This window comes from Oryza sativa, chromosome 3, assembly GCF_034140825.1.
Source record: "Oryza sativa Japonica Group chromosome 3, ASM3414082v1".
NCBI classification, from domain to species: Eukaryota; Viridiplantae; Streptophyta; class Magnoliopsida; order Poales; family Poaceae; genus Oryza; species Oryza sativa.
This window is the reverse complement of record NC_089037.1, coordinates 3,768,804-3,790,667: the sequence shown is the minus strand read 5'-3', so window position 1 is coordinate 3,790,667 and position 21,864 is coordinate 3,768,804. Positions and strand designations below refer to the sequence as shown.

At 41.9% G+C, this 21,864-nt stretch overlaps 3 protein-coding genes and 1 non-coding gene across 7 annotated transcripts; 3 read left to right on the top strand and 1 right to left on the bottom strand.

The window, feature by feature from the left end:
- Window positions 1-2,250: 2,250 nt before the first annotated feature.
- On the top strand, window positions 2,251-3,203 carry LOC4331773 (uncharacterized). Its single transcript, XM_015775330.3, has one exon. The coding sequence runs from the start codon at window positions 2,493-2,495 to the stop codon at window positions 3,048-3,050; it is 558 nt and encodes a 185-aa protein (XP_015630816.1). The 5' UTR covers window positions 2,251-2,492; the 3' UTR covers window positions 3,051-3,203.
- A 5,250-nt stretch (window positions 3,204-8,453) lies between these two features.
- On the top strand, window positions 8,454-12,297 carry LOC4331772 (probable serine/threonine-protein kinase PBL3). 3 transcript variants are annotated; one of them, XM_015775327.3, is made up of 6 exons: window positions 8,454-9,324; window positions 10,176-10,431; window positions 10,519-10,654; window positions 10,757-10,893; window positions 10,986-11,109; window positions 11,637-12,297. In XM_015775327.3, exons 2-6 carry the CDS (start codon window positions 10,372-10,374, stop codon window positions 12,089-12,091), a joined length of 912 nt encoding a protein of 303 aa, XP_015630813.1. In that variant the 5' UTR covers window positions 8,454-9,324; window positions 10,176-10,371; the 3' UTR covers window positions 12,092-12,297. The 3 variants fall into 3 exon arrangements, with proteins under 3 accessions (XP_015630813.1, XP_015630812.1, XP_015630811.1); XM_015775326.3 differs by having other exon boundaries at window positions 10,073-10,431; XM_015775325.3 differs by having other exon boundaries at window positions 10,070-10,431.
- A 554-nt stretch (window positions 12,298-12,851) lies between these two features.
- LOC4331771 (uncharacterized) lies at window positions 12,852-16,211 on the bottom strand. 2 transcript variants are annotated; one of them, XM_015775328.3, is made up of 10 exons: window positions 16,109-16,211; window positions 15,547-15,723; window positions 15,038-15,207; window positions 14,605-14,703; window positions 14,421-14,489; window positions 14,040-14,186; window positions 13,773-13,862; window positions 13,507-13,674; window positions 13,347-13,422; window positions 12,852-13,185 (listed from the first exon to the last, which is right to left on the bottom strand). In XM_015775328.3, exons 1-10 carry the CDS (start codon window positions 16,164-16,166, stop codon window positions 13,061-13,063), a joined length of 1,179 nt encoding a protein of 392 aa, XP_015630814.1. In that variant the 5' UTR covers window positions 16,167-16,211; the 3' UTR covers window positions 12,852-13,060. The 2 variants fall into 2 exon arrangements, with proteins under 2 accessions (XP_015630814.1, XP_015630815.1); XM_015775329.3 differs by having other exon boundaries at window positions 14,046-14,186.
- A 1,434-nt stretch (window positions 16,212-17,645) lies between these two features.
- On the top strand, window positions 17,646-19,551 carry LOC4331770 (uncharacterized). The gene is made up of 4 exons (XR_010739949.1): window positions 17,646-18,034; window positions 18,173-18,313; window positions 18,799-18,889; window positions 19,134-19,551. It is a non-coding gene; the product is annotated as an uncharacterized protein (transcript).
- The last annotated feature ends 2,313 nt before the right edge of the window (window positions 19,552-21,864 follow it).

Genomic DNA, 21,864 nt, shown 5'->3' with positions numbered 1-21,864 from the left:
ATCGGGATACCACCTAAGATTTCGTAGGATCGTATAGTAATGAATAGTAGAATCGAGATACTATGAAAATTAGGATACTAGGTGGGATCGGTATCGTTTTGGCTTGGTAGGATCGTAGTATCGTAAGATACTAGGATACGAACCGGGATATTGACAACCTTGGATGAGACCACTGAAATCATGTCAACAACACATGGTAAGTCCATTTGTTTGAGTTACGGTTTAACCTTACTCCCTCCGTTCCAAAATTACTTAGGATGAGTCACATCCCATATTAGATTGTGTTATTTTAAGACGGAGAGAGTAGATCTTTACATACTCGGAAGACGAGTTACACGTGGACCGATCGAATGGAGGAGTTAATTATTACATAGCCAATGTGAATGATCACCATGAAAATGAATGTTCGTTCCTGAGATAGATTCAGCATCAGAGATGAGGCTATAAGCTAATTTAATCAGATCAGGGACACTAAATTAAGAGTGGAATCAGATGAGATCGCATAGGATAATCCCAAAAGGATGTGTGTGGTGTAGCAACAAGCAGGCAGCAGTAGGGGTAGTTAGCCGATCGGATGCCGCACATGAATCTGCGTCTAAAGTCAGCCCCGGTGCCCACCACCATCTCGCTAGAAAAAAAAGAAAGAAGAAGAAGAAAGTATCGCAATTCGGTCGCGCGAGTACGAGTATTTTAGGTCGTCGCCTCAGGGGAATAATAGTAGGAGGAGGAGGAGATTCAGAAGCATGTGTGGCCAACTGTGACAACTGATAATACTCGCAGTACGGCGCACGCACAGCACAGGCCAGGCAAAACAAGAAAGCAACGGGAGACATCGTGGTGGTGTATAAATTTTTCCATCGACTTAATTATCACATGCGCATGATCTGATACTCAGATCGATCATTTACGGTTATATATGGTAGTACGAGGTAATGGGCTAATGGCAGATTAAACAAGAGTCGGAACAGTGTCTCCTCTGTAATAACTCTGCATTTATTTTTTTTACAGCAGTTCTGAAACTTCAGGTCGGTTATTAGTACTAGTAGTAAAGCAGTTAGCCATAGTACCATTGCTGCTGCTGAATCATGTCTCTCTCGCAACCTTGCGTTAAAGAAAAAAAAATCTCTCTTCTCATCAACCCAACGCTGTAAACGATGCATCATCGGCGCGATGGCGGAGGAAATACGCACGAACAACTAACCAAGATTGTCCTATCAATACTGCTATCGTAGGTGTAATACTGTAGAGGATCCGTGTCCACGAACACAAGTGTTTCCAGGGGATCTCTCCGGCGTCGGCGTCGTCGCGTTGGGTTGGTGGTGTCACACCAAACGCAACGGGGGAGAGGAGGACGGGGAGATCGACAGGTGTGGCGCACATGCGCGTGCAGGGCGATGTCGCCTCACAATTGTAAGCTGTGATGCGTCTGAGTCGCGGATACTACCTGGCTGCAGTTGGGGCAGGGTTTACGAAACCGCACGGTCACCACACGGTTACTATACACGGTAACCTTTTCAATTTTTGAAACTACGGTATGTCTCGTGGTAATCACGCGGTTACTGTGGTAACCACCTTACCGTGGGGGTGTGGTAACCGCATCAAAAACGGTAAGGAGACTACTTGAGCTTTGGTCGTCGTCGACTCGTCGTCAGGGTCCAGGGAAAAAAAGTTGGTTTCCTTTTTCTGCAGATCGATCGGTCTCTGACAATCTTGCGATGATACTGTTGGTGAACTTTTGTCAGTTTACGAATGATCTGTGATGGAAAGTAAGTTGGGGGCAGACTAGCTGGCTTACGTCTACTGCTTCACTTCACTTTCACAGTTTCACTGTATGATGATAATGTGATATCTGGAATAGTGTAGATGATGGTATAGGACGGACAGGCCACTATGTATTGCTATGTATGGGTATTGCTCTGTATCATGTGGGTACAAACGAAACTATTATTATCTAAAAAAACAAACGAAACTATTATAAAAAGTGAACCAATATTCTCCGAAATTGTTGTAATCGATCTGGGTCAGCAGTTCTGCTTTTTCCTTGTGTGAGGTGCTTCCTTTCTGAATGACAATCAGTTGGAGTTGGAGTTGGAGTTGATGATAGTAGTTTCTCCCTTCATTGTTCATCTATTTTGATCTTTTCTTGGGACATTTCTTCTGCTGATCTTTAGAGCTACGCTACATTCAGTTTCCATTCTGAAATCTTTTTCGGGCCAAACTTTTGGACGAAATTGGGAGCTTTTATGGATGAAATTGAGGCCCAAAACTGTATATAGAATATTGCCGCTAGCGGATGAGCAAACACAGCCCACAGAAGAGAACTCACTACGACACCAAACGAGGCCATGACCATGAGCACATATGAAGCCTACGTGTAGCAAATCGATTCTGCCACGTGTCTCACTCCTGCACACACAAGTAGCCACCAAAAAGAACGAGAGCCTCACGCTCCCCTCCACCACCAGCGAGAGATAACGCACCGGACGAACACCATGCCGCCGCCGTCGTCGCTGCCGTCCACCGCCGCCGCCGCCACCGCTTCCGCTGCGTTTCTCCGGCCGTCAGCGAGCGCGCATCCAGCAAGCGCCTCCGCCCCGCCCAACGCCGCCGCGTGCCTCAGGCGCTCGCCGCGGCGCCGCCTGGTCGCGGCGCGTGCCGCGGCCGACGGCGGCGGCGCCGAGACGGTGTTCTTCGACGGCGGCGCGCACTACGGCGACCTGGCGGCGAACCTGGCCCTCGGGCTGACGCTGCTGTGGCTACCGCTGACGCTGGCGGCGGTGTCCCGCGCCTTCATCCTCCGGTACCGCTTCACCTCCCGCCGCGTGAGCGTCATCTCCGGGCTCTCCGGCGCCGACCGCACCGACTTCCCCTACTCGTCGGTGACGTCCGTGGTGGTGGTGCCACGGTTCATCGGCGAGTGGGGCGACATCGTCATCACCCTCAAGGACGGCACCAAGGTCGACCTCAGGAGCGTGCCCAGGTTCCGCGAGGTCGCCGACTACTGCCGCTCCATGGCCGCCGCCGAGGGCTCCCTCGCCGCCAGCACGTGAGGTCAGCTGGGAGGCGATTGCTCTGCTCAAGTGTACACTTCCTTCTTCTTCTTCTTCTTCTTCTTCTTCTTCTTCTTCTTTTTTTTAATCGTGATGAATCTAATTATTGAAGAACTGTGAAAAAAGTCGAATATATTTTGATTTTTTTCCCAATCTTGACGAATCTGATGTCTAGCCTTTTGGAGATGTTGATAAAGTAAAGTGTGCGTGAGTTCGTAAAGATGAGTGCATTGACACATCTTGTTACTTTTTAAAGCCGGAACAAACACATATGTGAACAATTATATACACTGTTAATCACTAAAAATTTAAGGTATTATAACGGCGTGATCCGTAGTTGGGATCGTTGGGCCTTGGATCTGCCACTGAGTGCACCTTGTGAGCATCTGTCAGCTCTATCGTTTGGTTTTTTCATGGAAACAAAAAATAATTTGTGAATAAAAATTTTATATCATGTGTTCTTAGCGATCTAAAGTAAAGACTGAAAAGTAAACTTGATGCAAAACCTTAAAATTAGTTTCAAATTTAAAATTGAAAATTTAAATGTTGTCCGATAAGCATAAGCTAAAAGATGATGCATACTTTCTGAAATGAGAAAACACTCGCCGTTCCGGGCATAGTTGTTGGGAACTTGGGCCGTAAGTCCATAACGGAGCTGTGACTTACGTGCGGCCCAGAACGGACTGTCACTTACGTGCGGCCTAATTTTGTTGGGCCGGAAAACGGGGAGTGTGGCTTAACGTGCGGCCCCATGATTTCGTGGACCGAGCCATACTTCCTTTTCTGCGAATGTTTATGGGCCAGGCCGGAATATGGCCGCCCGTACCACTTGATCTCTCTTCTTTTCGAGGAGAACACCTAACAGTATTTGATTCCTGCCACGATTTGTAATTAAAAATGTCTACCTTTAAACTTTAAACCACTTTTAAAAGGCTGATTCTTCTCGCACAATCTAGAAAAATGTATGTGTGTGTTTGTGGCAATTCTACTGGCGATGGCAATTGGCAAGTGAAGATGCTCCAGATGATTGGGTGTCAGTCGCTGCCACGCCGGTGGTAGTGGAACGGTCTAACCATGGGTATAGTAGCTCAGCTAGATCAAAGCTCTCGCTTTCTTCGATTCCTTCTTTTTTTCTCTGCATTTTTGCCCCTTCTCGTGTGGTCGTTCAGCAATGTCAACTGCATGGTGCGGTGTGTCGAAAAGCTTTTGGATTAATGCTTCCTATGAGCTAATGGCTCCATGTCGACTTGTTTAATGGCTGTTAAATTGGTGAGTTGTTTAGCATATCTCTGACGCTTTGTTTAATCTTTTCCTTTTATGGATTTGACTAAGCAAAGCAAAGCACCTTTGGGTTTAATTGCCGTTCATATAAAATTTTCTCTCAGCATAGCAAAGCCATGTAAGTAGTGCAACGCTGCCTAACTCAACTCGATCTCATCCATCATCCAATCTGGAAACAGTGACAGTGAAACTGTAATAGTAGTAATAATACGAGTTAAACAACAAGAAGCCAACTGTTTATCGGCAATTGCTGCAAGAAAGAGAGATGACAAGCTTAAGAAAGTTCTTGCAAGCAGAATTCTGCAACCTCCATCTTCTAGAACTTGACGGATTCTCGTTCGTATCCTCTCCTTCACCCGTGCACTCGTGCAGAACTGTTTCTTTTCGTTGGCTCCGTCTTGTAGTGGATGAGGAATGGGGGAATTTCAGGCTTTGAATTGCTGGCTGACATATCGCTCAATGAACGGATCAGGCCGTAGCTGGGAGTTGGAATTGATTCCTGCTGCTCCCCGTGACTCGACATGAATCAAGCCAAAGGCTTTACCAAGTCCATGGAACGCAGCCAATTTGTTTTGTTCTTCAGGTTCAGTGCAATCTTCTGAAGAAAACTTCTTTCAAGAAACTGACAGACCATTCCTGAAGAACAGACCAAACACGTACGTCTATGTCAGCCACAGATTTCAGGTTTTATTCATGCACCAGGATAACTGCTGATGAGATCATATGATCCCACAATAACTGTACTGAACTGCTACCATGTGACACTACGAGATCGAGACGAAAGAAGGATCAAAGCAGCAGGATCTGCGTCTGTTTCTGTCATTCCCTTGAGTGCACAGCGCATTGCAGTCTGCAGAGGACGGGAGTGTTCTCAGGCTGAGTGTAATAATGCTTCCATTATTTTTTTTATAAAAAATGACAGAGCATCACCTAGAAGAATAAAAGGTTGGATGCAGAAATAGATCAGTACTGAATACTGATTTGTTTGTGGCTGCAAACAAAAGATAATTTTGTTGCTCTCTCTCTCTGAAAAAAAGAAGAAGAAGCATCATGTTTGTGATTCTTGTCCCTTTTGGGTAGAATCATTTCTACTAGCACTCTAGCTATGCAACTTTCTTTGTGCCCTGCAATTTTCAGTGGGTTATTAATATATAATCTATGCGATTATGAGAATGGACTACCTGTCTGTGGGATCTATGTTTTTCTTTGATGAAATCTGTAGGATGCATGTTCAGGCTGCATTCAGATCATCAACACTAACAGCAAAATCTGGTTCATATAATAGCAGTAGATTGGTCTTCCTCCAATGGTGGATAAGACGAGTATTAGAAGTACGGATGCAATGCATCTGTGAAAACAAAACTGAGGCTGCTGCAACCAAAAAAAGGTCAGTGAGGTCCAACAACGTGCATCAGCCATAAATCAGGTCAACCCTGACAATAAACAAATCTATTTCGAGTGTAAATGCTTTGACGATCTGTAGTAAAATTGAGGTGAGGATTATCTAAACTGTTACATTGACTCTCCTGTCAGTGTCAGGCGGCGACAGAAGCAAGGAGTTTTTTCTGCACATAAGTACTCTAATCTGACGCTGACTGATCCGGGGTGCATCTCTGAAAGTCTGAACACATCGGGATACAGATAAAAACCGGTAGATGCCACTTCAAAACAGTTATCAATCAGTCGAATAATTGTAGAGACAGATGTTAGCTGGGAAGTCAGCATCCGGATCACACGAGAACAGACGCCGCTAAATATCTTGCCTTCACAGCAAATCTGATAGTATCAACAAACAACTGAACGACACCTCTGAAAAGTATTCCAAAGCAAACAAGTTTGCTGTTCTTTTTCTCAGAATGGAAGCGTTAAACTCGCTTACGCATTTCCAGCTAATCAAGCATGTGTCTGACTAATGAATTGATGAATGGAAGATTGGGAGTATGAAGCAACCAAGAGCTGCAGAAAACTGGGGATTACTTGCAAGACAGACAAAGAACAAGGACAGGAAACTGGGGAAAGAAAAGGAAAAATAAAGTGGCAGAGTCAGATTCTCGATTTCCTAATTAGTATAGGAGACTAGGGCTAGTATTTAAGCGATGCGATAAGGTTGTTGAATAGAAAACGGTTTAGGAAAGAATAAGCTAAAGCTATTGAAATTCGCATACGTTTGCATTTCTGATTATTTATTTTCAAGGAGGGATAAGAAACCATGAAGTCCACGTCTACTTGCTACAAGTGCAGGAATCTGCTCACTGGAGCAACTTCTTATTTCTCTTGCTTAACCAGCTAACATAGGTTTCAGCGTGATTGTTTGGTCATTGCTCATCTCTTTCTTGTGTTTTAGTACTTCTAGCTCACTAATTCCGAGTGCAAGTCTGCATTTTAAAAGTTTAGGATAGTACAATAGTAAACTTTTTTGATGATAATCATGGTGAAATATAATACTAAGAGCCAAGGGGACACATTTGCTGATTGCTTGATTTCGCAAAAAGAGAACACCACCTTGCTTCGGCAACCATGAAATGTTCACTAGTAAGCACCCATTCTTTTTATGCTAAGGGGTGACGGATTGTCACAGGCACGATTCTTAAGCTCCTAAATAATATGATTTCTAAATAAAACTTCCTTTATCTGTATTTCTTAGATAACATATTTAAATTAGATTTTTCAATTTTCGCCTATAAATTATTACTACATCCATCCCAAAATATAAGAAGTTTTGGGTTGGACACATGTATTAAAAAAATAAGTGAAATTAAATGTGTGAAGGTTGTGATTAGTTGAGAAGAGAAAGTATGGGAGGAAATTAAGAGGTGAAATATTGTGATTGGTTGAGAAGAGAATAATTTATCATATTTTGGGATAGATATTAGAGGCTAAAAATTATTATATTTTAGGACGCAAGAAGTATTATACACTCAATTCCATGTATCATCCATCGGCACATTATTACTGGACCGAGCCAAGAGAATCCGCTAGATTATTAACCAAGCAGGAGTATATATAAAATATCATAATACATTTTTTTAAAAAAATTCTTCATTAGTATTCCTGAAAAAACTTTAAAATTAAAATTTCTTTTAAATCTTTAACTAATTCGTTTCTACCCTAAAATAATTGTTATAAGCTCACGCTAGTAGCGGGCGCAGTAAAAGAGTATTTGATGGATTATTGACTAAATATGAGTATCTCTTCTCTCTACTACTTAAAAAAACTAGAAGAGAAAGTCGGCCTTCTTCATTCTCTCCATTCCTCACTTACATCTACGCCGTGTTTAGTTTTCAAAATATTTCTTTAAACTTTCAACTTTTCCATCACATCAAAACTTTCCTACACACATAAACTTTCAACTTTTCCGTCACATCGTTCCAATTTTAACCAAACTTACAATTTTAACGTGAACTAAACACAGCCCTAAAAACTAACTATTTCTATCTCGTTCTCCACTTCCATAGAAACATTTTCTCTCCCATAAAAACCATTCACTCTTAAAAAAACTGATTCTTTTTAAAAAGACTAGTATAAAACCCAAACAGCATAATCGGCTCAAATTCTTCCACTAAACTGAATAAAAAGACCGTTACGACGCACGGGTCTACAGCTAGTATATAAAATAACTGAATATTGAATATTGTGAGGGTTTATATGTAAATCTTCCCAATGGAGGAGCAAGAGGTGTGTTCAAGTGAGAAAGGAGGAGAAAAAGGCACCGCCTCTCCATGCATTAAGGGGCTGTTTGGTTTCCAGGGACTTATTCTAAGTCCCTGTCAAATCGGATATTTGGACACTAATTAAGAGTATTAAACATACAGTAATTATAAAATCCATTTCATAAGTTTGGACTAATTCGCGAGACGAATCTTTTGAGTCTAATTACGCCATGATTTTGACAATGTGATGCTACAGTAAACTTTTGATAATTATGGATTAATTAGGCTTAAAAAATCCGTCTCACGGATTAGCTCTCATTTATGAAATTAGTTTTTTTATTAGTCCATATTTAATACTCTAAATTAGCGTCCAAACATCTGATATGACATGGGCTTAAAAAGTTTTAGCCCCATCTACACATCACACGCTTGCCTTCTTTTCTAGTACTGAGGTGGTATGGTAGGTCGGTCTGTAGCCAGCCAGCCAGCTGATTTTGCTTCCGCCGCTTTTCTCCGTCTCTTCTCGCTCCCTTCCCTCCCTCCCATCTCCCTGCGGTCTCCGAGCCATCCACCTCGCTGCCTCTGCCGCCTTCGTGTCGTGCGTCCCTCTCCTCCTCCTCCGCGTGCAGCCACGGCGTGGCAGGCAGCTACCACAGCAGCCGCTATTAGCTCAAATCCTCGCTGGTTGACCTCAGCTGCGACGACTCTTCAGGATGAGCGAGTAGAGTTTCTGTGGCCTCGTTTCTTTCTTGCGGATTGGGGGTGGGTTCGTTTGTTTCTTTCCTTCCTTCCCGCGTGTGAGGCAGTGAGCCAGTGACACGCGGGAATCGATCGAAAGGCCGGATCTTTTTTTAGCTTGGGAGGAGGAGGAGGAGGAGGAGCTGCGCGTGTGCAGGTTCGAGTTGACTTTCGGGGTTGGTTGGTTGGTTCTTTGCTTCGTTTGTCGCTCTGCGGATTTTTTTTTCCGGATTGGTGGTCGAGGTCGATCGAAACCTCGCAAAGATTGGACCTTTGCCGCTTGCCTGCTCGGTTCTTATCTCGTTTGGCTGAGTTTTGTGCTCATTTGGAGCCCCTGTTCCTCTTGATTCCTTGCATTATTGGCCATCCCTTGTCTCGAGAGAGCTTATCTGCCAAAGATTCTTGGGCTAGAAGGTTTCTTGGTTCATTGCACGGTTGAGTAGTAGTGCCCAAGAGGATTTGCAGCAGAGGCACAAAGTTTGATGGGTGGCTGATAGTTTGGTGGATTGGATAGAGAGGAGAAGGAGCAAGAGGGAGGGCAGGAGAGATGGGGAATTGCATGGACACCACGGCGCGGGTGGATCACAGCATGAACAATGGCGCCTGTAAGTTTCCTTGATACTCTCTTCGTCGAAATTCCAAATTTGTCTTGTATGTATTTGTCACTTTCCTATCATAGCTGTAAAGCTGATATTGGTTGCTTGGGATGTTGGGTTGTTTGTCCTACTAGATCGTGGATTTATTGTGTGTTGAATTGGGTTTAGTACTTTGGTTTGACTATGTTGAAGATAAAATTTTAAGATCAGAGCATGTGTTCTGCAACTAGTTATACCTGTTGGCCTAGTTTTTTTTTTTTTTTTGCATGATAATTTTTTTTAGCCTAGCTTGTTAGTTGCTGCTTTTGTGCAGCTTCACTTTTGTTTTTGTTCCTCTTTCTTACTTCTATAGAGTAAACAAACAATAGCATGGATGCATGGATAAAATCATGTTTTCTCTAGTCCTTGGGAGGCAGAGGTAATTTTTCGTGTTGATCAGACTGGATTAACACTATGAGGTACATGTAACTCTCAATACCTCCCAAGGACCAAAGGAAGACTCTGATAGAACATAGAAATAGGGTTCATTGAAATATCATAAGCTTCTATTGTTGTAAAAAGGGAGTCGGATATTTTCTTTAAATGAATGGCAGGAAAATCTGACTTGGTAGTCCTGACGACCTGACCATACATATGCAGAGTTCTGATTGAATTTGAACAGAAGCGGTGCTTTTGGATACATTTTGAATTTCACATTGCTTTGTTAATAACAAGTTGTTCTTATGCACATTTCATTAATTTCTTGTTGAGATAGCAGACCCATCAAAAGTGACCAGCAAAACAAGTTTATCATCTGTCCCTTCCACGTTTAAGAGCAATTCAAGTCGCTCGACTTTGACTCTGCCATCTATGAAGGACAGAAGTGAGCTTCCTACTCCTCGGACGGAAGGTGAAATTTTGTCATCTTCAAATTTGAAGGCCTTCTCGTTCAATGATCTAAGGAATGCGACAAAGAACTTCCGACCGGACAGTCTTCTTGGTGAAGGAGGATTTGGACATGTCTACAAAGGTTGGATTGATGAACACACGCTTGCTCCTTCAAAACCAGGAAGTGGTATGGTTGTTGCCGTCAAGAAGCTTAAACCAGAAGGTTTCCAAGGACACAAGGAATGGCTGGTAGGTTCAGAATGTTACCCACCGCTGTTTTCTGCTGTTCTCTTAAGACATATTTCACGATACCTTATTCCTATTTTTACGCTGCAGACAGAGGTTAACTACCTTGGCCAACTTCACCACAAAAATCTTGTTAAGCTGATTGGCTATTGCTCTGATGGCGACAACCGACTTCTGGTGTATGAGTTCATGCCAAAGGGAAGTTTGGAGAATCATCTGTTCAGAAGTATGTTCTCTATTAAAAATATTTATGCCTTCTTGATTTCCTGGTTTCTCATGTCTTAAATGTTCACATAGTTCAAATAACATTTTTTTTCTATTCTTGTAGGAGGTGCTGATCCTTTGTCATGGGCAATAAGGCTCAAGGTAGCTATAGGTGCTGCTAGGGGCTTGTCGTTTTTGCATGACGCTGAGAACCAAGTTATATATCGTGATTTCAAGGCATCAAACATTCTCCTTGACTCGGTATGGTTGATAATTAATGTTGACTCTAATCATCAAGCTTGTATAGCTTGTTGAGATGTTCTATCAACATTTTTCCCCTTGGTTAATTGCAGGAATTTAATTCCAAGCTCTCAGATTTTGGTTTAGCAAAAGCAGGTCCTACTGGGGATAAGACCCATGTTTCCACACAGGTCATGGGTACTCACGGATATGCAGCTCCGGAGTACATTGCGACAGGTTAAATTTTAATTCTTTGCTTTGAATAAATCATGGGAAGTCTTTTCTGTTATATAGCATCGGTTTAAACTAGGATCAGACATATGACTGCCAGGTGCTACTGAAGCTTTGAATTATCTAAAAATATTGCTAATGAAGCTTGGTGTCATTGCTTTACATTTCCCAAGCTCACTGGAATTTATCTTGCTGCATAAAGCATCTTATGCATATTGCCAAATGCCCAGATACATAACAGAAGGCATATCACTATATTAGTTAAGTTAGAAAAAAAATTATTATCATGTTACCATTTTTCAAAGGATCATATTTTGTATGTTTTTTCCCTTAATTCCAGCGCAGGAGAGTCAGTCATACCTTTCCTTTTATTTTGTCTTCATTTTCTGAATTCCTGGCACATTGTCAAATGCCAAGTCAAACTAATCTTTTCATTGAGGAAATGTACCACTCTGCGTAGCAATTAAATAGATATTGTATGGTTTATATCTGGAGCAACCAGTTCTCATGTTACTTAACCTAAAACTTTATAGGTCGCCTCTCTGCAAAGGCAGATGTCTACAGCTTTGGTGTGGTGTTGCTTGAGTTGCTCACAGGAAGACGGGCCCTGGACAAATCGAAACCAGGCATAGAGCAGAACCTAGTTGACTGGGCCAAACCCCACTTGGGCGACAAGCGTAGGCTGTACCGTGTCATGGATACAAAGCTGGGAGGCCAATATCCGAAGAAAGGCGCCCACGCCATTGCGAACATCGCCTTGCAATGCATCTGCAATGATGCCAAGATGCGCCCGCGGATGTCTGAGGTCTTGGAAGAGCTGGAGCAGCTGCAGGACTCCAAATATAATATGGCTTCACCACAGGTTGACATCCGGAGAACCTCAAACGCCGTCCCTAAGTCGCCGATGAGAATCCAGCCATCGCCACGGCGCTCACTTGGAGCAGCAGCATCCCCATTGCCAGGATATAGGACTGCCAAAGTGCACTAGAAGTGCAACATAGAAGAGGTCTTTTATCTGCACGGCTGTATAGTTTGTTATGTAAGCAGTGTTTTTTTGTCCTTTTTTTCTCGAGGAACTTTCTGTTTCTAGTGATATTTCTTTTATCTGTGTGACACGAGAATCTGACGTCCATTATAATGTAAATTGTTTGCCGAGATAATGGGTGCCGAATTCTGGTGCCTGGGTTGCTGCTATGATACTCCCTTTGCATTTCTTCTCCTTGATTTTGCTTCACGCTGCTCTCTGCCATGCTGGGATCATGATGCAGAGAACCGTACTCACTGTGTTATACTTCATCCGTTCTAAAATATAATGGATTTTAGTTTGATTGGACATATTCCAGTACTATGAATCTGAATAGGTTTGACAAAGAGTTTGTCCAGATTTATAGTATTAGGATATGTCACATTCAACCAGAATTCCTTATATTATTTTTCCACGGAGGGATATTTTTTTATATAATGGAAGCTTTATTGATCTCAGTCAAAAGGATTATCTCACTATGAAAGGTGACAAACTGTGAATTGGATATTTTTCCCAGGTTTTCTCAGCAGTTGATTTGAGATAGCAAGTTCATGCACTTCTCTATTCACATCTGACAGCTCCCTTTGAACACATTCTGACGGAACTGTTTTTCAGAAAGAGATTGCCAGATTACGGGGTTGAGACAGACATAACCAGCTGAAAAGGACTGATTACCCATAGCGTAATGTTATGATCCTATCAGAGAATGAGACCCATCAGATCGTTTCACATCCAAATGGAAATTTCCTCCTTGACTTAAAAGTTACTAGTACTATAGTATATACAGATGTACATGGCTCGAATTCAATGATGATTCAGATAGTCCCCTATCATAAGTTGGTGTGAATTTTCACTCCCATGAATTAGCAAAAGAATTGTTTGGGAAGAACAAAGACTGGCCTGCTAGCAGGTAACTGAATAACTGACGCAGTCTCATTTCTCAACAATAAACTCCTGAATCTCTATTCCAGTGTGACGGGCACCGCCCTGTTTCCTCACCAAAACCTCATCACCAACTTTCAGTGAAGTCACAGGTATAGCAGTTCTTCCACTAGATCCTACATAAAACAATCATATGGTTCCAGAATGAGTTGATTGAATATGTGTACTAATCACATGGTGATTAGCATCATTCAAACATAACTGAAATTTATGGCTTATTATAGTTGCAGCTCAAAACTTACAGTCCTATCTTCAAAAGTTGTCCATATGGGCTTACCTTTTTCAGGAGTGATAAGTGCAACTGTCTCGGCATTTTGCAGGAAAATGCTGTAAGTATCATCTCCACCGTTCTCCTGCAGCAAGCCCATACGCCATGAAATTGACAATCCATGAATGTACAGCAATCATTTGAAGGGAGATCATTGTTAGTTATGTACCTTTGCTTCTACAAGGATTAGAGGCCTTGATTCAATCTTAACACGACCAACAATCGCAGTACGCCACAAACCATTTTGATCAACAACTATTACTTCCCGACCTGATTGCAGCTCTGAGAGGTAACTAGTTCGGCCACCAGGGACTGCAACATATGCATGAACAGGGCCCTGAATGGAGAACACATAAATTTTATTAGTCTTAGTTTCTCTTGTTGTACAGTGATACCTGCAATAGCTTGCTGCAACATAAGTTGTTGATATCTTACCGCATTGACCCTGAAAGGCCTGCTTGCAATATAATTTGTCTCCAGGCATTCAGAGTGAACAAGAAACATTCCTCTTGCATAGGAGCCAACCTGAAAATAGAACATCATGTAGAGGCAGACTGGTGAAGCTTGGGACAGGTAAAATGCTAATGCGGTTCTATTTGGGGGCACAATGACACATTCACGTGGAACGATTTTAACCAACTCTGTACTGCAGGATATATGTTAATTATTTATTTATCTACAGTGAACAAGTGAGAAATATACACAAACCAGAAGGCCTTCACCAGGTCGCATCATACTGCAAAGATCCACACAAACACGATCACCCATACCAACAACTTCAACCTTTGACACAGTAGCCTTTGTCAACATTAACTGGCTCTTTGCCTCGTTCCTTCTGTCAAAATAATCCTGAGTGATTAAAGGAGGAGAGAACAAACAAACATCTGGTGAATCGTACAATCAGACAAATGATAATCAGTAACAATAACAGGAGCTGTACTTTCACACTTAGATTTAGATATCTATATATATGTATATATATACACACCACGGTACTTGCCTCTATACACAAGACCATTGTAGTCCCACAGTGTTTTAATAATTTAAAACCAAAGAAATTTCAAAGAGTTGTGATAAACATACCTTGAGTTTGATAATATCATCCATGTCCTCTACTTTAAGTATAACTCCATCAAGCCCTTGCTCCAAGGCCTGTAAAGTAACTAAGTAACTGGGGGAACAACTTCACAAAAGATAATTGATAGGAACACGATACATCATTATACACAGGAACTTCTATTGTATGTTGAAACATCTTGACAGTTACCTCAAGAAAAACCTGAGCCTCAGTTGAGTTTGTTGAAACAGCCAATACAGTTCCTCTACATCCCTGGAATGCAGCAACTATATTTTCTGCTGGTATAACCTACGAAATTCAGGAGGACAAAGGAGGCACCTGTTAACGCTTGTTGGGTTTTGTCAAGTGTACTTTGCAAGTTGCGGCTCAAATATGAAACAGTACAGCATGTCAAGCCAATGATCCTAACAACACAGAAAAAACGTATACTGGACACTCATTCAAACCATTGATGGAATTCAAATAAGCTATTCACACAAACAAAAAGACACTCAAGATGACTAAACAGCATAGAATGCATTACAAAAATGCAAGTATGATGACTTATCTCACTATGACAATTGAAATTAATTCATATGTCATGGAAGTAATTTGCTGATAGTCCAATATTCGAATATCTAACCTGCCATCCACCTCGGAAGTCTATCACGATGTTTTCCACTTCCACATTGTCTGGTTGTATGAGTTCCAGCTCTCCTGGGGAAGAGACTTCAGAAATTACAGCAATCTTTTGTTTTTTCTCATCGAATATCTCCAGGCCATCGATAAAAAGAGGATTGATGCGAGCAGTAGCTGCAATGCCAAAGAGATAACAAACTGTCGATTTCAGAATTCCAAGAAAATGGCATGCACTCACTGATGCATACTATCAAGTATATGATTATATTGCATTAGTTTAAAGGAGAGCAATGCCTAGACATAGTTGTTTCTTCTTATGGCAAATCATCAGTGAAATGTCTGTCGTTTCTTCTAAAATAGCTAAATTGTTTTTTTTTTTTTTGAAATCTAAGCCAGCCGAGCTGGTTTTGTATTTAGAGGTAAGCAAAATAGCTAAATTGTGCCTTATCTACCAAAAATAAAGAAACAATTATGTAACCTAACATCGCTGTAAGAAAAAAGAAATGCTCTCACATGACCAATCCTTGCCAAGATCTTTGGATCCAAAGAGGAAAGTGCTCCAGCCCCTCTCCACGGCTGCCGTCATCACCTGCCGATTTGTTGTCCACACCCAGACGGTCTTCTTTGACTCCGACGGTGAGGCTGAAGAAGCGCACATCTTGATAGAATGGGAGCAAGCCGAAGCTAATGCTGCATCAAAGAATCCCCATTACAGAGTCAATATTGCAAAAAAAAAAAAAAAAAAACTTCACAGCAGGTTGGGGATATTCACTGATTGTCTGTCGAATAAATCTCAAGAAATCAATCATGAATTCTTGGGTTTTGGGTTTTGGGCTAGGGTTAGGTACCGACACCACACTCCCCTAGCAACAAAAGCTGGGAAATTTCGACCAGACTGAAATCCGTGGATCTCGATTTTGTAATGCAAATAGTATCGCAAGGACTACTTTTAATCCGAAATGGAGCAAGGACCGAAGAGATGGATTGAGGAATCTAGTCATCTACAGATGAGCAGCAGCAAGAATCTATCTTGTGCAAAGGGATAGAAAGATGGGGAAGATTTGGGATGGTTTACCTGTTCTTGGAGATGGCGGGACGAGGACTCTAGCGAAGGCCAAAGAGGAGACTGCCATTGGATACGGATGCCTTTGCGTTTCTATTCCCCACTCTTCTCTTCTAAGAAAAAAAAAATGTTCCCCTCTATCTTTTCTTCTCTGTTCCTAGTTCCTGCTGTATTCCCCTTTTTTTTTCTTTTTCTAAAAAAGATGCTGTCTAAATTTTCACTTGCAAACAATAATTAGAAATCTATGTCTATTTTTCAGTCTTTCAGAAGCAAGTTTTAATTTTTGAATTACTAGAAAATCAACGTGGCTAAGGCAAAGGCACGCTCGTGTTATATCCCGGACAGATTATTTCAATGTTTATGATGTTAGTTTAATTTTGCAAATGTTTATGATGTTAGTTTAATTTTCATACATTTTAAAAATCATCAATTATCTTTTCGTAGGTATTGCTTCGAGTCTGTTTGTTGTGTTTAATTATAATCAACAAAACAAATAAAACGTCTAGTAAAATAGGTGATGTTATTTTTAAGGTGTTTTAGGTTTTGTTTGCAAATTTATGTTTGATGGGTGGAATTCATACCACAAAACCTACCACCCGTCCCAAAATATCATTTTTGCCTACTTCCGTTTGTCTTAAAATAACTTTATTTTTTAAAATAATTATTGCATTGTAGTTTGTGAAAAACAAGAGAACGCATTGAAAAGTATATAAAGTAAAAATATTTGTATTAAGATTTAATAAAGTGGGGTATCCTAGTATTTTTACTTTTTATTTGTATGTGTGTGATAGGTTAAAATATACTTATTTTGAAGGAGTATTTCCATTACATTACTTGGATCGCTCCTTAATTCAAACACTTTTAGCTGCCATGGATTCTTCTAGATTAATACATAGTCATTCCTATAAGAGGGCTAGCACCTCAGAACAGGAGAGCTGCAACGCAGCAACACTCAAGCCTATTTTTTTCCTATTGTTTTTTTTTCTTTCACATAATTCTAGGATTTATTTTGAAAGTAAAGGCCGTCAAGTGGCCCAATCAGAACTGGTAAACACTGCCAGCATTAGAATATTAGATATATGAAAACTGAAATTGGAATTATGCAAAAAAAAAAGTGAGAGATATGTACATGGAGATTTGGACACGGCCGAGTTGTTGGCTTGTGCTGGCATTCGGCTTGGAGAATTGGAGGCCCAGATGGATTCCGTCGGTTGGAGAATTGGACACGATTTCGGAGCAGTAGCGGGCTGGTGCGTGAGAGCTGCGAGCCTGTGACAACCCACTGCGGAATAAGTCCGCTCGACGTTCCTCATCTTTTTGTCGAGTTTTTTTAAATACAAAAGTAGACGCTCACATCACGCGTACTCATCTATCCTATAATTCACCAACTCGTCTATCTATCTATCTATTCTATAATTCACCAACTCGTTTTACTCATGTTTTACTCTTACACTCTTACATTCATCATTCAACGGTTCAGATCATCCGCGTAAAATCCGAACGGTTCAGATCGATCCCATATCCACCTCCCTCAATCAGCGCACGACCCGCACGGCCCACCCCCCTTCCTATCGCTCTCCCACCACACCTGCGTCTCCGCCCTCCGCCGGAATTCCGCTCCCGCACCTCCGCCATCAGCGCTCCGCTCCGTATCAGCCGCCGCGCCGTCCTCTGCATCGCCTGTCTGCCACCGATCCCCGCCGCCAGCTCGCTCTCCACGATCCTCCGCCTCCCCGATGCACGAGGTCCTCCCGTCACCAGGTCGTCGCCGCCGTTCTGCTCCACCGATCCCCGCCGCACGAGGTGCTCCCGTCGCTAGGTAGCCACCGCGCCGTCCTCTGCATCGCCTTCTCCACCGATCCCCTCTGCATCGCAGGGGTGAGCTGCAGCTATGGAGTTCCTCGCCGGTGGGGGAGCAGCAGGTGAATCCCGTGAGAGGTGAGTAGTTGAACAAAACTCATCATGCAGTTCATCAGCAGGTGACTAGTCCGAAACTTGGCATCGTGGAGGTTCATCCGGATTCATCATGCATTCTGAAACAAAACCCATCATCCAGCGCTTGCCGCTTTTCCTCAGAGTACAATGAACGCGGGGTGCTCGGCGAAATGTCCCGTCCGGCTCCTCACCTGCAATGCATGTGTTCTGGAGAGTGTTTATGGATTCTGGATCTTAGATCCCCTCAACGACTTGGATCGTCAGTAAAGCTTCATCTTGAAGGTGCACATCTGCCGTTGTTTCGTCAAAATACTATGCATGATCTTTAGGTGATAAAATATTGATTGAATTGTCTACTGCTATCGCTCAGAATCCATACTCCATCAATCTTACATATACACATATTTGTTGCGTCAAACACAAGCTTGCTTTCCATACATCCCTGAACAATTCAGCCTCACAACTGCTCTTGACATATCTCATTCAGAATTTTTTTTTCTCAAATTAGTTGGACTGATAGAAAAATATTGCTTTTCAAGATTGTAAAATAACCAACTGACTGGGAAGTTGATGTCATATGTTGGAAGCAATCTGCTAAAATGTTAAAGAAGTGCATCTAACTTTTGTACCCAGTGAATTGCAAATCTCTATCTCGTTTTTTTTTGTTTACAGTTTCTTTGGTTTTAAAGTAAAATAGGTTGACATGGGAACTTTACTAGCAGAGGAATAGGCTTATATTCTTGGAAAAAATACATTTCTCCATGCAGAATGTGATTACAATAATGATACTTGCTGCCATGATTTCTATCACTCATGCACGCATTGCCCTTGATGATTGTATGCAGTTGGGATATATTGGTGAGTTCACCCTCTATCTCTCTCTCAAACCATTATTTATCTTCATTCACTATTCACTTACAATTTCCCTCGTATTAGTGATATGTATTAGTGAGTTTATGAAAAAAAGATCAGATATTTAAAAACAGAGTTAGCTCCTTTGGAACGAAGACAAAATGCTACTTTGATAACTTGACTTCTCAACACCACTCTTATCTGCACACAATTTTTTTAATGACCAGTTTGAACTTTCATCTCTTTACAGTCATCAAGCAAGAAAATCCTTGGCGGTTCTGCTTCCTGGAAGCAGTAGGAACAACAAGAGTTACTGAACCAGAAATTGAACTTGCCTTCTTCATGCATCAGATGAACCATAAAGGGAACAACACTACTACCCTCTCCAAAATTGAGCTGCTCAGGACTTCGTAGAAATTTACAGCTTCAGGACATGTGATTTATCCATTCTCTTTTACTGTTTATTCTAAAATGCAAAAAAAAAAAAGAAATTTTGTTGTAGCTTAGATTAAGGCAGCCTCAGCTTTGTGGTTTGCCAAGCCATGTAATGATATATGAATGTGATACTTTAATTAATGTTGAAACGCATGATTATGTATTTGAACTTAATTGACTGAATGTGTCCTGGAATCGGTTTAGAACTTAATATATCAATCAGACTTTTGTTCTTTGGTTACTGGTTTTTCTGTGACGTGGAGAAAAGACGTTGAAGACATAATACATCGTCGACTGAATGGGTCGACCTTATGGCTTGTTTTGCAAATTTTGAACCTTGTCCTGGATGTAGTTTATTTGGCTTGTTTATCCCTTTCGAATATATAATAACTGAGGAACTTCTAATAAGCTTCTTAACTGAACTCGCTCATCTGTAAGTCTTAATTAATGTCTTGAATCTATCCTTGATAGCCCAAACAATATATTGTATATCTTTTTGTTGTTTCACCGTAGCGTTAGCACGGGCATGTAACTAGTCCTATAAATATACACACACTCAGGTACGTTGCCTATCACTAAAATAATAGTTAGCCGTAAATGAGAGCACCCGTGTCAAGTCTAGGACTTGAACCCGGATGAGTTGGTTCTACTACAGAAACATAACCAGTTGAGATACGTTTACTTTGCTTCCTGTCAAGTTTAAATCATAGTACCCTCAACTTGCAAAAACTGGGTTAAATTAGGGTGCCACGTCAGAGAACCCCAGCTATTTCATAGATCGAGTTTTGTAATTCAGTATGTGATTCAGGGATACGATTTAAACTCGATGAAAATATGAGAGATGACAAAGTGGATTTATCCACCCACTGCTTCGTATGGGGTGGGATGAGGCCTTTGGCGATTTCTCACGCCCTCGCGGGGTCGCGCGCATGTGGACGTACATGTTGATGGAGAGTTGGAGATGGGGGAGCCAACCAAGTAACCAACAGACGCGGCCACGCAGCAGGGATGTAAGCCGATCAACCCACGAGCCTACTAATAAGCAAACTTAGCAGGTACCGTGTAGATTAACTTGCGAGTTACTTTTTAATTTGGTATGTAAACAGGTTTATGTATCAATCCACTTGTATCTTTAGATACGATAAGTCGAACCATGATGCGAAAACTTATTCACTATCACTTATTCGGGCTGTATTTAATTAGTTCCACGTCAAAATTAAAAGTTTAAAAAAATTGGAACGATGTAACGAAAAGGTTGAAAATTTATATGTGTAAAAAATTTCGATGTGATAGAAAAGTTAAAAGTTTGAAGAAAAAAAAGTTAGAATATAAACAGAGCCTCGATCTATAAGTGCTCACAGGCCAGCCCGCGTGTATCCCTACCACGCAGACAGCGACAAGCAGCCATGCCGCCCCGGCATCGCGATCCCGTGTCGCGCGACTCGCGCCCCACCTTTTTTTGATTCCGCCTCCCGTTTTCTACTGTTTTTCCGCCGTCGTCACGTCGCGCGGCCCGGACGGCGCGTTGGTTGGCCGGCCACAGCTATAGCGGATGCGGAAGCTTCTCTCCGCTTAGCCAAAGCCGCACCAGCGCACCGCGTCAGGCCGTCAACCGTGTGAGTACCCCAAGTTGATCGGCATCGTAATCGTCGTGCCCGCCTCCGTGCCGGTGTCGCTTGCTGCACACATGTTCCTGATTTGTTCACCTCTCTCCGTTGAGCTGTTGTTTGTTTACTGTCCGTGGTGAAACTCTCGGGCCGAGTCATGTAATGTTACGGACTCGTGAGATTTGCAGGGAGCAGAAGAAGAAGGAGGCTCAAGTGACCGGGTCCACCACGACGTCGCTTTCCATCATCTATTGTCCAGGTCCAACGGCTATCCCGAGACGACGCAGTAGCATCCGATGGAACGCACATCATTGCAAACATTTTCAGTAAAACCCCTCTGTTTCTCACTAAATTACATATATCCCCTTGATGTTAGCTTTCTCTCCAGCAAGCTTAATACTCCCTCCATCTTAAAAAAACTAAACTTCTAGAGTTTAAATTTTGTTCCATAAAAAACTAACTTATACCATCCTACTTAATATTAGCACGAAAAACGAGAAGTTTTATTCCTTCAATACCCTTTAACTATCTATCACTCTTACTAATTTTTTAATGATTAAGAGCATTTTAGTTATTCTTACTCTCCACTAATTCCACCTTGAGATGCTAGGATTGGATTTTTTATGGGATGGAGAGAGTAGTATTAGTCTTGTAGTAGTGGGCTACCTATCATATACATATTACGTCTTATAGTTTGTGTTGCGGCTGTCTACAAATTTGTAGCATGCTGCTATTTTCTGTCCTCATCTATCTTCTCAATATGTGCTTATAGCTAGCTTATAATCTGCTATTATACCAGCTCTCAATTCTCTCCCTTCCAGTATGGGTTATACGGTAAATCATGAGAAGATGCAGGTCTGATCTGCAAAAAAACACCTCCAACGGTTCATTCAACCTCCACTCCCCCTTGTTATAAACGAGAGACTTCGCTCCCTCTCC

What these genes read in the sequence shown, in the direction of transcription:
- LOC4331773 (XM_015775330.3), top strand. Translation starts at nt 2,493, where the DNA reads ATGCCGCCGCCGTCGTCGCTGCCGTCCACCGCCGCCGCCGCCACCGCT.
- LOC4331772 (XM_015775325.3), top strand. Translation starts at nt 9,267, where the DNA reads ATGGGGAATTGCATGGACACCACGGCGCGGGTGGATCACAGCATGAAC. An exon ending in AAGGACACAAGGAATGGCTG is followed by an intron (nt 10,432 to 10,518) that starts GTAGGTTCAGAA and finishes TTTACGCTGCAG; the next exon opens with ACAGAGGTTAACTACCTTGG. An exon ending in GGAGAATCATCTGTTCAGAA is followed by an intron (nt 10,655 to 10,756) that starts GTATGTTCTCTA and finishes CTATTCTTGTAG; the next exon opens with GAGGTGCTGATCCTTTGTCA.
- LOC4331771 (XM_015775328.3), bottom strand. Translation starts at nt 16,166, where the DNA reads ATGGCAGTCTCCTCTTTGGCCTTCGCTAGAGTCCTCGTCCCGCCATCT. An exon ending in TCTTGGCAAGGATTGGTCAT is followed by an intron (nt 15,208 to 15,546) that starts GTGAGAGCATTT and finishes TTGGCATTGCAG; the next exon opens with CTACTGCTCGCATCAATCCT. An exon ending in TAATCCTTGTAGAAGCAAAG is followed by an intron (nt 13,423 to 13,506) that starts GTACATAACTAA and finishes GGCTTGCTGCAG; the next exon opens with GAGAACGGTGGAGATGATAC.